Here is a 13,497-nt window from a genome sequence, read left to right on the forward strand (position 1 = left end):
TCATGGCGACCCCATGTGTGTCAGTAGAACTGTACTCTGCAGGGTTTTCAGTGGCCGATTGTTTGGCATTAGATCACCAGGCCTTTCTCCCATTGATAAGTCTAAAGTACCTTACAAGTACTAGGATGGATCTTATCTTCATTAATTCAACAACAGCAAAAATCACCAGAAATTAAGATGATGCTGGCTGGGCTGCTGGTGACACGCCTGGCCTTGTGCTGTGCCCGTTACCTGTAGACTCAGCACAGCGGGCGTGTGCCTTCAGGGCCACGGCTCAGGTCAAGTCACCACGAAGCAATTGCTGGCTAAGGGTAATGTCCCTCTTTAAAGATGTAAAGATGTAAAAAAATCTTTGAAGCGATGCACCCGAGGCTCAAAAGGGTGGCTTTAAAAAACGAGTAGTCCAAATCAATCGCAAAGTGGTAATTTATCCGGTTTAATGGGCTTTTGAGTCAACTATATGGTCCCCAGGTGGAGCAAATGGTTACGTGCTTGACTACTGACCTAAAGGTTGGCAGTTCAAGCCCACCCAGAGGTACCTCAGACGAAAGGACTGGAGACTTGCCTCTGAGAAGGCACAGCCATGGAAACCCTGTGGAGCAGTTCTATCTGATGCTCATGGGGTCGCCACGAGTCAGAGGGGACTCGAGGGCAACTGTGTTTCTTTTTTTTTATGGTTTACTTAAACTATGAAATATCAATTTACAGTTTAAAAAAGTGAATTATGAATTAACCTTTATAAGGGTCCTTCTTACAGAAGGCCCCAGTCACTCCTACTAAGCATTAATCTATTCTGATCCCACGTACTACGTGGATTTGACAGCAGTGCCTCCATAACGTTTTCTTCTCGGAAACGTCCCGTCAGAATTGGGGAATTGGGATTCTCCTCACCACCCCTCCCACCCCGGCTCGGAATAAATGAGGTGCTGTTGTGGCAGCGACATCAGAGAGGGAAACGGCTTTTGACTGTTTTATGGGTGCACACTACGCACGAGACCCCCCTCCATCTTTTTTTTTTAATTGTGGTAAAGTATATAACAGAATCCTTGCCAATTTTAACCATTTCTGAGCTTACAGCTCAGTGACATTCGTTACACTCACCTTGTTGGGCGGCCACCACCATCCATCTCCAGAAGCGGGAGAAGTAAATCTTAAATTTCAGTCAGATGCTGGCAGTGTGATCTGGTTAGTGACACCCTAAATCGAGAAGGAAAAGGTGCAAGTAAACGGGGAAATGGGGAGCCGACACGGAGCCTGAGGGAGGTAATTTAGAGACTTCGTAGCTCTCTCTCTACTCGCTCTGTCTCTCTGTCTCTGTCTCTCTTTCTCCCCTGTCTCTAGCTTGCTAGCTCACTCTGTCTCTCGACTTTCTGTCTCTCTGTCTCTGTATCTCTCTCTCTTTTTCATCGCTCATGTCTCTGTAGCTCTCTCTGTCTCTCTCCTCTCTCTCCCTGTCTCTTTCCTCTCTCTCTTTCCCTGTGTCTGTGTCTCTCCTCTCTCTCACTCTAGCTTGCTCACTCACTCTCTCTCCCCCCGTTCTGTTTTTCTTTCTCTGCCTCTCTCTCTCCTTCTCTGTGTCTGTAAAAATGGCACGGTGGCGTCAGACCTCATCTAACTTCACGAGGGGGAGAGAGAACCACCATCAGCGTCACCTGTGGGGTGGAGGTCAGACATACCACCACCCTCCAAACTTTTTACCAGTTCTGACACCAGCCATCCCTTCCACGACACTCTCTACTTCTCTGCTGGGTTCGATAATTCATGGCAATGGCCACACAGCACTCACAGACCATGCTCACAGTTACGGGTTTTATTAGGGAAATAACAGGTTACAGTTCAGGATCAGGAATGACTCAGGCAGGATTTGCTTCTCCCATCAGGACAGGCTTTTCTCAGCTCTGCCCACAGGCAGGCCTCACCCTTGGCCCCTCGGCCCCTCAGCCCCTGCTTGGGCAAATGTTACAAAGCTGTTAAGTTCCACCAGAAAGTGTCCGAAGTCCCTCTGCTCTGCCAATAAGCCTCAGCCTGAAGGTCCTCAGGCCTCTAGCTCTGTGGGTCAGCTTGCCCACTGTAGCCGCCTCGCTCCATGGGCCAGAAAGCCCACAGTGCTGTCTCAGCTGGTCTCCTTGTTCTGCTGTTACTGTTTCTCTGTGGCTAGACCCTGCCGTGCTTGCCACCACTCCTCGCCATCTTGTGCCATCTCTGCTGTTACAGCTGTCTCTGCCTCTCTCTTTCTCCCTCTGTCACCTAGGTCTAGAAGGTTCTCAACCCAGGTACCCCAGGTCCAAGGGACACGTTCCACTCCTGGCTGTTCTTCTGATCATAGTGAGGTCTCCCCTTTCCACTTGTGGTATTGGCTTCCTTTAAGCCTAGTGGAATGGCAAAACTGACCAATCCCCTACAAGGGTTCCATACGCCTTATTTGCATGGCCCCACCCTCAAAAGTTTTCTATGCTGTCCAATCCCTTTGATGGGCCTCAGGCACCTTACTTGCATAATTCCACCCAATCCAGTGCAGCCAAAATGCTCCTTAGAGGCAAGGATGGCGAGACTGCATCTTACATACATTGGACATGTTGTCAGGAGGGATCAGTCCCTGGAGAAGGACATCAAGCTTGGCAGAGTACAGGGTCAGCAGAAAAGAAGAAGACCCTCAACGAGGTGGATTGACACAGTGGCTGCAACAATGAGCTCAAGCATAACAACGATTGTGAGGATGGCACAGGGCCGGGCAGTGTTTTGTTCTGTTTTACATGCTGTCACTATGAGTTGGAGCTGCCTCAATGGCATCTATCAACAGCAACAACAACCCAAGCATTGTGTGGGAGTCACAAAGACTGTGGCTAGAAGGGCCGTATTAAGTATTCGCTGCCCCGCAATCTCTGTCTCTGTGTTTCTGTCTCTCGCCCTGTCTCCTCTCGTCCTCTCTCTGTGTCTCTCTCTGTTAACATGTAAGTGTATCTCTCATATGACTTCCAGGCAGCTTCTCAGGTTTTACTTAATGTGTGAGTGAGGGTCTGTCCTAGGAATTGGCCGCTCCTCCATGCAGGGAGGCCAGGAGGGAGGGGCTCTGCTGGACTCTTGGGGTCGGGGAGGAGGGAGGGTAGGGAGGGAGGCTGTAAGATCTAGTCCCGGTTGCCAGGAGTCTCAGACCAGTGGAGTTTCTTTCTTTCTAGGAGTTCTGAGAGCCACTCTGCCTGCAGCCTGAGAGCGGGGGGTGAGGGAGCTTCCCTTTGCCCGCTCAGAACCCAAGGCCCATACTTCTCAATGCAGAGGTCCAGGGGCGTGTTTCCAAAGCTTGCCTGTGGTTATAAGAATCACGGGAGTACCTGCCAAAAAACAGACTCCTGACTCCCCTGGAGTCTTTTCCCTTCTTCTTCTTCTTGTTGGTAGGTGCTATTGTCTTGCTTCTGACTCACAGCAGCCCTGTACACAACAGAACAAAGCATTGCCCGGTCCCGCACTGTCCTCACATTCGTTGTTATGTTTGAGCCCGTCATTGCAGCCGCTGTGTCAGTCCATCTCTTTGAGGACCTTCCTCTAAATCACTCAGCAGGGGTTGGTTTAAGACACGCTACACCGATGTGAAAAGATTGAAGTTGTCAAGGATTTCATTTTACCTGGATCTGCAATCAACAGCCATGGAAACAGCAGTCAAGAAATCAAAAGACACATTGCATTGGGTAAATCTGCTGCAAAAAACCTCTTTAAAGTGTTGAAGAGCAAAGATGTTACTTTGAGGTGGGCCTGACCCGAGCCATGGTGTTTTCAATCACTTCGTATGCACGTGAAAGCTGGACAGTGATTGAGGAAGACGGAAGGAGAATTGACGCCTTCGAGTTGTGGTGTTGGCAAAGAATATCGAATATACCGTGGACTGCCAGAAGAACGAACAAATCTGTCTTGAAAGAAGTACAGCCAGAATGCTCCTTAGAGCAAGGGTGGTGAGACTTTGTCTCATTTAATTTGGACATGTTGTCAGGAGGGTCCAGTCCCGGGAGAAGGACACCACGCTTGGCAAAGTACAGGGTCAGCGGAAAAGAGGAAGACCCTCAATGAGACGGATCGACACAGTGGCTGCGACAATGGCTTTAAACACAGAAACTACTGCAAGGATGGCGCAGGACCGGGCAGTGTTTCCTTTTGTTGTGACTGAGTTAGAATCGAGCCCATGGCACCTAACAACGACAACAACACTGATATGACGGCATTAACACGATGAAAAAAGCCCTGTTCCTGAATGGGATCGCAGCTACAGGTATGGGGGGTCAGAATTCCAACACGTAGTTTTGGGGGACACAATTCAGTCCGTAACACCTTCTTATAAAATGTAGGTAAAAGGGGAAGTAAAAGAGCGATTGCCGACTCTAACGGCAGCTTCCCTGACTTTCCCGTTCCACCCTGTGCTATTTCGTCTCGCCTGACTTCTCGCGAACATGCTCTTCTTCATCCCCACGTTATTTTGACCTGACCTGGAAACTCCTCTGCCAGGGACCTTGCACTTTCTGGCCCTTCTTTCCCCTGGCACTGAACAAGCACAGCCTTGTCAGCCAGCGGAATCTATAGGATTGTCTGAAGGAGGTCGTTATAGGAAGTATCCCTGGGGCATCTTTTTTCTGAATGTGAGGAGGAGATAAGGGCACAGATTTTCCGGCACCCTGAGCAGCCCTGGCACACAGAAAGCTCTGTCGGTATTGGGTGCCCAAGGAGAGAGAAAGGTGGTTCTGTAAGGGGGCTCCACTGGTTTCCTGGGGTGGCTGTAACAATACCCTACACTGGGTGACTTAGAAGAACAGAAATGTATCCTCTCACAGCCTGGAGGCTGGGGGTCCGAGACCAGGGTGTCGGCTGTGTTGGCTCCTTCTGAGGCTCTGAGGGAGACTGCTCCTGCCTCTCTCCTGGCTCCTGGTGGCTCCTGGTGTTCCTGGGCTGCAGTTGCGGGGTCACATGGCTCCTTCCTCTGTCTCCGTCTCTGTGCCTCTTCTCATTTATAGGGATACAGTCATGTAGGATTAGGACCCAGCCTGCTCCAGTGTGACCTCATGTGAACCTAACTGATAACATGTTCACAGAGCCTATTTCCAGACAGGGTCACATTCACAGGTACTGGGGTCAGGACTTCAGCATATCTTTGGGGGCACCGTATTTCAATCTATAACAGAGTTTATGAAATAACAATTTTTGGAAATCTGTAATGTCTATGTTTTAGTTTCTCTTCCGATTAAGAACTACTGAACTACTTGGGGAAATGCATTCAGGTAATTTCTAAGTCTCAATGATTTAAGAAAATAGTAGATCAATTAGAAAACATGTAAAATCAAATGACTTGATACAAAGTAATCATTAGATAACTTTGTAATGGCAACAAGTAAAGAAAAAACATTTTTGATGAGGGTATTTCCCAAAATGTGAGGCACTTGGCTCTGTCTTCCCTCCCACCTGCCCCCCCCAGCATACTTTTAGGGCCTAGGAGCTAGTAGGGGCACTGGTGGCTCAGTGGTAGAATTCTCACCTTCCATGTGGCAGACGTGGGTTCGATTCCTGGCCAGTGCACCTCACTCGCAGCCACCACCCATCTGTCGGAGGAGGCAGCGCGTTGCTGGACAGGTTCCAGTGGAGCTTCCAGACTAAGACAGACTAGGAAGAAAGGCCTGGTCACCTACTTCTGAAAATCAGCCAGCGAGAACCTGTGGGTCTTTACAGTTCAATCCACAACCATCTTGGGGATGGCCCAGGGCTGGGCAGCGTTTTGTTCCACTGGGCTCGGGGTCGCCATGAGTCGGGGCTGACTCGACAGCAGCTCACAACAAGAGGAAATTAAGAGTAATTCATTTTTCCTGTCTTTGGCCTTGGCAACGTTCTGTGTGAGCAGCTCCATGTCACAGATGCGTGGCATCCCGTTCCTCAGTGGGGCTGTGTGTCTGCTGAGCAGCTTTTGTTCAATGAGTCCCAGAAGAGTCCCGGAAGAGCCAAGCTTGGGGAGCAGTGAGTCAGCGGGGCCCCGGAGCGTGGCTTCTTGAACAAAGACGTGCTGTTGCAGCCCCGGCTTTGGCCTGCGGGCCGTCCTCTCCGATCCAGCTGCGTCTCCTTGGACAGCCGTGGCCTGGTCGGCCTCTCAGCTCAGCCCAGGGTTAGCCAGCTGTGGTGGGCCGAATATCGGAATCCTGACCCCGGTACCTGTGGGTGTAACACTTTCGGGAATAGGGCTTCCTTTGTTTTTGTTAATGAGGTCACGTCAGTGTAGGGTGTGTCTTAAATCTAGTCGCTTTTTAAAAAAATATATATTTTATTTGCTTTAGGTGAAAGTTCACAGAGCGTATTAGATTTCCCATTCAAAAAATTTATACACAAATGTTTTCATAACACTGGTTGCAATCCCTGCAATGTGTCAGCATGCCTCCCCACCCCCACCCCCTGGTTTACCTGTTTCCATTTGTCCAGTTTTCCTCTCTCTCAGTGGCTTCCTTTTCCCTGGTCAGGTTATGCTGACTTCCCCAGAACTGTGTACTGTCCTCCCCTTCACCAAAGTCACCACTTGTCTGTTGTCTGGTTAGTGTTTTGACCTCCTCCCTCCCCTCCCTCATAACCATCCAAGATTGCTTTTTTATGAGTGTAAACCTTTTCTTGAGGTCTTATGACAGTGGTCGCGTACAGTGTTTGTCCTTTGGGACTGACTTATTTCACTCAGCATAATGCCCTCCAGATGCCCCGGTGTTGTGAGAGGTTTCACAGATTCGCCATTGCTGTTTATTGTCGTGTGGTACTCCATTGCGTGTCTGTGCCACAGTTCGTTTATCCACTCATCCGTTGATGGGCACTTAGGTTGTTTCCATCTTTTTGCTGTTGTGAACAATACTGCAATGAACATGTGTGTTCATACGTCTATTCACATGACGACTCTTATTTCTCTAGGATTTATTCCTAGGAGTGGGATTGCTGGATCATACGATATTTCTATTTCTAGCTTTTTGAGGAGGCGCCATATTGTTTTCTAAAGTTGTACCATTTTGCATTCTCATCAGCAGAGTAAATCTAATCACTTTTGAGGTATGGAAAGAGCAGATTATACATGGAGACAGCTGGGGAAGACACGCCATGTGAGGATCGCCAGGGAACGAGGACCCAGGGCTACAGAAACTGAGGCAAGGCTCTTCCCCCAGAGCCCTGAAGAGACTGCCCCTGGATCTCCTAAATTACGAGAAACTGAATTTCTGTTCGTTAAAGCCAACCACTCGTGGTTATTACTGTTAGAAAACCAGGAAACTAAGACACCGGCCTTTAGTCTGCAGTGAACTTTGGGACAGCTGCGTTGAACGCCATGTCAGCTGTGGCTTTATCAGAGACGTAGGACCATATGTGCGCCATGGAATGAAGAACGTGTTGTGGGACCGGGACCCTGGCCAGCTGTGGGTGCTGGTGAAGGAGTGAGTGGCAGGTGTTGCCCCGGATCTGGTAGGACCAGCCGCCAGGAGGAAGAGCTGGAGAGAAATGAGGAAGTGGGGGACAGACTGGAGCCCCTACTTCTGACTACTGAGTACAGATTATATTCCAGTTCAGTGAGCAAAAAACATCCATTTTGGTCACCATAAGGCCGGGTATTTCTGCCTAACTGTACAACGACTGCTCTAGCCATTGCTTCTCTTTACTTACTGCCCATTCATCGTTAGTGCGTTCATTCGTTGAACATTTTCTGAAAAGCTAATTTGTTCCAGGTGCTTCTAGGGGTTGGGATGGAGGGCAGGGATGAGTCAGATGCCACCTCAGGGGTTTATAATCCAGTGTTAATGACGGTCACTGACACTGATGAAACACATTAAATGTGCCAGACACCCTTCAGAGTATGTTGCCAGCTTGATTTCAGTTCACATGACCGTTCTTCCCTTGGGCCAGGTACTGTGTCAGATGCTGGGGTGTCACAGTGAACAAGGTAGCTCCCCCACCTCAGTGAGCTTGCACCCCAATGCGGGAGCCGGACCACTAAACAGCGGTTACAATACAATGTGCTGAGTCTCGTGTTGAGAAGCAGAGAGGAGGGGTGTTTAGCTCAGCCTTGGTGAATCAGAGAGGGCTTCCTGGAGGAGGTGCCAGTAGGGGAAACTGGGAAAGACGAGAAGCATTAATCCAGGCAGAGGCAGGGTGGTGAGTGGGAGGAACAGGACACCAGGGAGAGGGGACAGAACATGCAAAGACCTGGAGGTGAGAGTCGTCATTGTTGTTAGCTGCTGTTGGGTGGATTTGGACTCGCGGTGACCCTTGGGTGCGGAGTAGAACTACCCTATTGGGTTTTCAAGGCTGTGTCCTTTCAAAAGCAGATCTCCAGGCCTGTCATCCTAGGAGCCTCTGGGATGGGTTTGAACAGCTCACCTTTCAGCTAGTAGTTGAACACTTAACTGTTTGCACCAGCAGGGACTCCCGGAGGTAAGAGAGAGTGGGATAGATTTAGGAAACAGGAAACCATGCACTGTAAGCATTCATGTAGAGCAGAACGAGGTCAGGGCTGCAGAAAGAGGGCTTACCTGAGAGCTCCGTGGAGGGGCCTGAGCAGAAGGGCCTGGGGTGGGCTCTCGAGTGTGAGGTTGGGTCTTTGAGGCGGTGATACCGGGTGGGGGGGGAGGAGGATATGGTGGCCCTGAAAGAACTTGAACATGAAGGGGTGGATGTGCGCAGGTAAGGGGCCTTCATGGGGAAGGGTCCCATCTGATTGAATGAACTGGAGAATAAGGACAGCTTTTACCCACAAGACCGTCAGGAGGACTCAACGGTACGGTGTCAGAACGAATGATGAGATGTGTTTCCAAAGGCAAATTCTTAGTCACTTTTTGTTGTCTGGTGGCACAGTGGGTAAGTGCCACGACTGCTAACCAAAAGGTCGGCAGTTCAAACCCACCAGCTGCTCCTTGGAAACTCTATGGGGCAGTTCTGCTCTGTCCTATAGGGTCGATACGAGTCGGAATCGACGCGACGGCAGTGGTTTTTTTTGTTGTTGTTGCTCGCTGCGGAGTGGATTCCGACTCATGGCGACCCCACGTGTGCAGAGCAGAGCTGCGCTCCACAGGGTTTTCAAGGGCTGAGTTTTGGCCACTGTCATGGACTGAATTGTGTTCCCCCCAAATCTGTGCTGGAACCCTACCCCGTGGATGTAACGTCATGTCATATAACGTAACCACTTTCTATAACGTAATCTAGCCTGAGGGAGTCACCTCTCATTGCTATCGTAGTTTTAGTTGCTGGGGGGCGGATTCCGACTCGTGGCGACCCCACGTGTGCAGAGCAGAACTGCTCCATACGGTTTTCAAGGCTGTGACTTTTTGGAAGCAGAGTGCCAGGCCTGTCTCCCGAGGCACTTCTGGGTGGGCTCGAACCGCCAGCCTTTGGGCTAGTGGTCCAGTGCTTAACGAGCCACCCAGTGACTCCTTAGTCACTTTTGTTGAAGACTTTTAGTTGAGTTTCCACTGCCCAAATCTTTGAGTTTGTTTTTCTTCTTTTTAATAATAAATTTTCCTTAGTACACCAAATGGAAAAGCCCCTTCCTCATGAAGTTACTTGCGTATTGTTATTTGCTGTCCAGTTGACCCTGACTCATGGTGCCCCCATGTACAATAGGACAAAGCACTGCCCGGTCCCGCGCCATCTTCATGATCGTCGGGGTGCTAGAGGCCGCCGCTGTGGCCACTGGGCATTTTGAGTGCCTTCCAACCGGGGGGCTCATCTTCCAGCACTATATGAGACGATGTTCTGCATTTGGTTATTAAAAACACAATAATGTGCGTTTGAGCCCGTAGGTAGGGTTCCAGATATGATGTTGTCACTGGGTCCTTTGACGTTGACTTATTTGTTTGTCTTTGAAAGATTATGACTCAGATGCAATGAGCAGCTCTTACGAGTCCTATGACGAGGAGGAGGAAGATGGAAAGGGGAAGAAAACGCGCCACCAGTGGCCTTCGGAGGAGGCCTCCATGGATCTTGTGAAGGATGCCAAAATCTGCGCCTTCTTGCTGCGGAAAAAGCGCTTCGGCCAGTGGACCAAGCTGCTGTGCGTCATCAAAGACACCAAGCTGCTGGTAAAGCGTTTTGTGTCCGATCGGGTGAGGTCAGGCTTGCCATCTAAAACGCCGGGGTTTGTCCCAGTTGATACCTTCCTCGTTGAGGAGGCAGGGCTGTCACCTGGCCCAGGCCAGGACTCAGAAGCCGGAGCAAACGCTGCTGATGCTGCCAGGTTTGGCGTGGAGCGCCTGCATGGCCCAAGGTTGGCAGCAGCACCGTGGCAGGGCCTGGCTCCCAGCACAAGCCCAGGACGACCCAGGACAAAGTGACCCCTATTCCGGGCAGCGTGTCCCTGGAAATGCAGGCTGATCTAACTTGTCAGGGGCTGTGGGGTACACTTCCACCTTCTAGTGAGTCAGTGGATTCCTCAAAGTCGGTCATGAGCTGGGGTGTAGGGGTCTCACAGGCTTGGAGGGAGAGTGGCTGGGAAGGAAACTCTGTGAAAGTTAGAGGCCTGGTTTTTTTTTCTTTAACCCAAGAGGCAAAACAGGAAGATAGAGTCAGTAACAGAGAAGCAGAGACAGGAGACATAGGCTCCCTCCTTCCTCCCTGTTCGTTTCCCTTCCTTTCCTTCTGTCCTTCCGTCCTTCGTTCCTTCCTCCCTACCTCCCTCCTTTCTTCCCTCCCTCCCTCTCTTGCACCCTCTCCCTCCTTCCCTCTCCCCTCCCTTCTTTCCTCCCTCCCACCCACCCACCCTCCCTCCCTCCCTCCCTCCCTCTCTCCCTTCCTCCCTCCCCCTCCCTCCCACCCTCACCCTCTTCCTTCTGTCCCAGCTTTAGAAATCATGGTTGATTTACTTTACGGACTGTGAATTCCTGGGCGTCATAAGTTAGTGGATCCTTGGGACAGTGTACATTGCTAATTAATGCTTGTGTTCCATTTTTTAAAAGTGTGTACATGTTTTTGCCACGTGTGTTCTCCATTTCTCCCAAATTTAAAATGTTCCCAAAACGATGCCATGGGGATTTATATAAAGAAATGAAAAAAAAAAAAAAAAGAGAGAGAGAGAAGAAGATTAACGCGTACATTATTTACAGCCTGACCTAATGGCTGTACCATGTGGATTACATAAACGTTATAAAAACACACCATCAGCTCTGGATTAGAGCTCACGGCAGCCCCGGGATTCTGCCGAGGGAGGGACCAGTTTCCTGTCCCCTCTCCCCGCCCTCCTCCCCTCAGCCCTGTTGTTGTCTTCCTCCCCGCCTTTCCCCCTCCCCTGCTCTCCCCTTTGTTTGATCCCCATCAGCTCCCCTGGGTAGTGATACCCCCACCCCCCAGCAGTAGCTGTAAATGTTGAATAAGAAATCGATGGGAAGCCACGTGGCGGCTGTCATGGATGAAGTGCAGAATTAAAGGTCGTTATTTTTATTATGATGCTCAAAGGGGACCTAGGATTCCAGCTGCCCGAATTATCCCTGCTGACACTTAAAAAAAGATTAGAAGTGATGAAAGCAAGCGCTCCCCAAGTTTAAACAAAACTGAAAAACCAAGCAGTTGCCACTGACCGGATCCCGACCCATGGGAGCCCCCCAGAGCAGAGCTGTGCTCCACAGGCTGTTCGGTGGTTCAGCGGGGGAGTAGGTGGCCAGGCCTTTCTCTCAAGGCACCTCTGGGTGGACTTGAGGCTCCGGCCCTCCCTCGGGGAGCAGCTGAGCGCTTTCTACTCGGACACAGGTGGGGCCACCGTGACTTGTTTGTTCTATTTTCCCTGGAGATGGGTCTTCAGGCATCTCCGGGTGGTCTGTCCCGTTGCAGAGAGCCTGTCTGCTCCAGGTATTGACTTGAGGAAGAGCAAGAGCTGTAGGATTCCCTTCTTGCCTCCTTCACTGAGGTGTTAATTGGTGTCCTTTCCACCTTTTTTTTGTACTTGATCAAAATGTGGACCATCTGATAACCACCCCTAGCAATCTAAGGGTTCTTGGTGTTGATGTTTTTTTCTCTTCTTTTTAGATAGGGCAGCCATTAGTTGAATAAAAAAAAATATAGAGATAGATATATAGATATTTTTTCTAAATGTAAACTGTAAAATAGGAAGGATCCTAGAAGCCGTTTCTAAACACAGGCATCTGTTCCTTCACCCATGAATGGTTTAGCGAGAGCAGCGCAGGCTCTCTGAACCCTTCGCAGCTCTGGGCTGGAGTCCTGGGGCTGCTGCTTCTCGCATTGTCTTGACTAAGCAGGTGACTTGCCCACTCTGAACCTGCTTCCCAACCTGCAAATTTACCCCAAGTACGACAGCACTGGTTGTTTTTTTTTTTAATTAGTAGCAGAGCTGGGACCCAGCTGTCTAAATTCGTAGACTGTATATTTCCATGAAGAGGTATGCTTTGGGTCCCAAGTTAGAAAATTAAAAAAAAGTGGGTGAAACTTTGTCAAAGGTTTGATTCTAAATTTTACCGACTGAGATTCAGTAAGAACAAAATACCTAACTCTCGGTCCTGACTTTACCAACTGAAATTTCTAGCGTGAAGGTCTGTGGGGCGGTTCCGTTTTAGACTCTGCTCAACTAGAAAGCAAACCTTTTGGAAACCTCTTTGTACATTGTGGCGCCCTGAAGGTGCAGTGGTTAAGAGCTTGGCTGCTAACCAAAAGTTGGGCAGTTCGAGTCTACCAGCTGCTCCTTGGAAACACTATAGGGTGGTTCTACTCTGTCCTATAGGGTCGCAATGAGTCAGAATCGACTTGATGGCAATGGGTTTGGTTTGGTTTTTTGGTTTTGTACGTTGTGTATTGACAATTATGCTCTTAATAAAATTACTCCTCCATCTTCCAGAAAGGAAACAGATGAAGTGAGCAGGTAGTGAGTGGTAGGGGTTACAGATAGACAGAATCAGAGACGAAGTATCCAAACTATTATACTGTCTCCCTGCATCAGGGCTGTGTCATATCAACAAACGTAACAAAACGTATTCGTGTAACAGAAGCGCCAGGAGGGTAGGGACTTGCTGTTTGCTGCTGACTCACGTGATAGAGGCCCTGTAACTATTTACTGAATTGAGAGTCAGTGTGTCTTCATGTACATGGACGTAAAACGTTGCTAGGCACTGTGCTTTGTAGATGGGATACTTATCTTAATCGGCTCGACGGCAATGGGTTCGTTTTCTTGGTTTATTCGTTTTCCAATTACTGAACATTTCCACTGTTCAGTTAGACCCGCATTTGCCTTGCCGATACTCAAGTTGTCCTGATGCCGGAGCTTAATCAATGTTTGTGTTGTAACGTTCTGATGAAATCACTCTCTAGTCCACTGATGTGTGGTGTCACCCGCAGTGCTACAAAAGCTCCAAGGACCAGCAGCCGCAGATGGAGCTCCCCCTCCAGGGGTGTAGTGTCACCTACATGCCGAAGGACAGCAAGAAGAAGAAGCACGAGCTGAAGATCACCCAGCAAGGGACGGACCCCCTGGTCCTCGCCGTCCAGAGCAAGGAGCAGGCCGATCAGTGGCTGAAG

The 13,497-nt window shown here is 49.7% G+C and overlaps 1 protein-coding gene across 6 annotated transcripts in view; it reads left to right on the forward strand.

Moving 5' to 3' along the window:
- Positions 1–13,497, forward strand: part of AFAP1 (actin filament associated protein 1) — a 198,420-nt gene that overhangs the window by 84,660 nt on the left and 100,263 nt on the right. For all 6 annotated transcript variants that reach the window (XM_049886706.1, XM_049886703.1, XM_049886700.1 and 3 more), the window contains exons 5-6: positions 9,850–10,061; positions 13,318–13,497. In XM_049886706.1, coding sequence (XP_049742663.1) covers positions 9,850–10,061; positions 13,318–13,497 — 392 coding nt within the window. The remainder of the gene's footprint in view (positions 1–9,849; positions 10,062–13,317) is intronic.

This window comes from Elephas maximus, chromosome 5 (genome assembly GCF_024166365.1).
Source record: "Elephas maximus indicus isolate mEleMax1 chromosome 5, mEleMax1 primary haplotype, whole genome shotgun sequence".
Classification (NCBI taxonomy): domain Eukaryota; kingdom Metazoa; phylum Chordata; class Mammalia; order Proboscidea; family Elephantidae; genus Elephas; species Elephas maximus.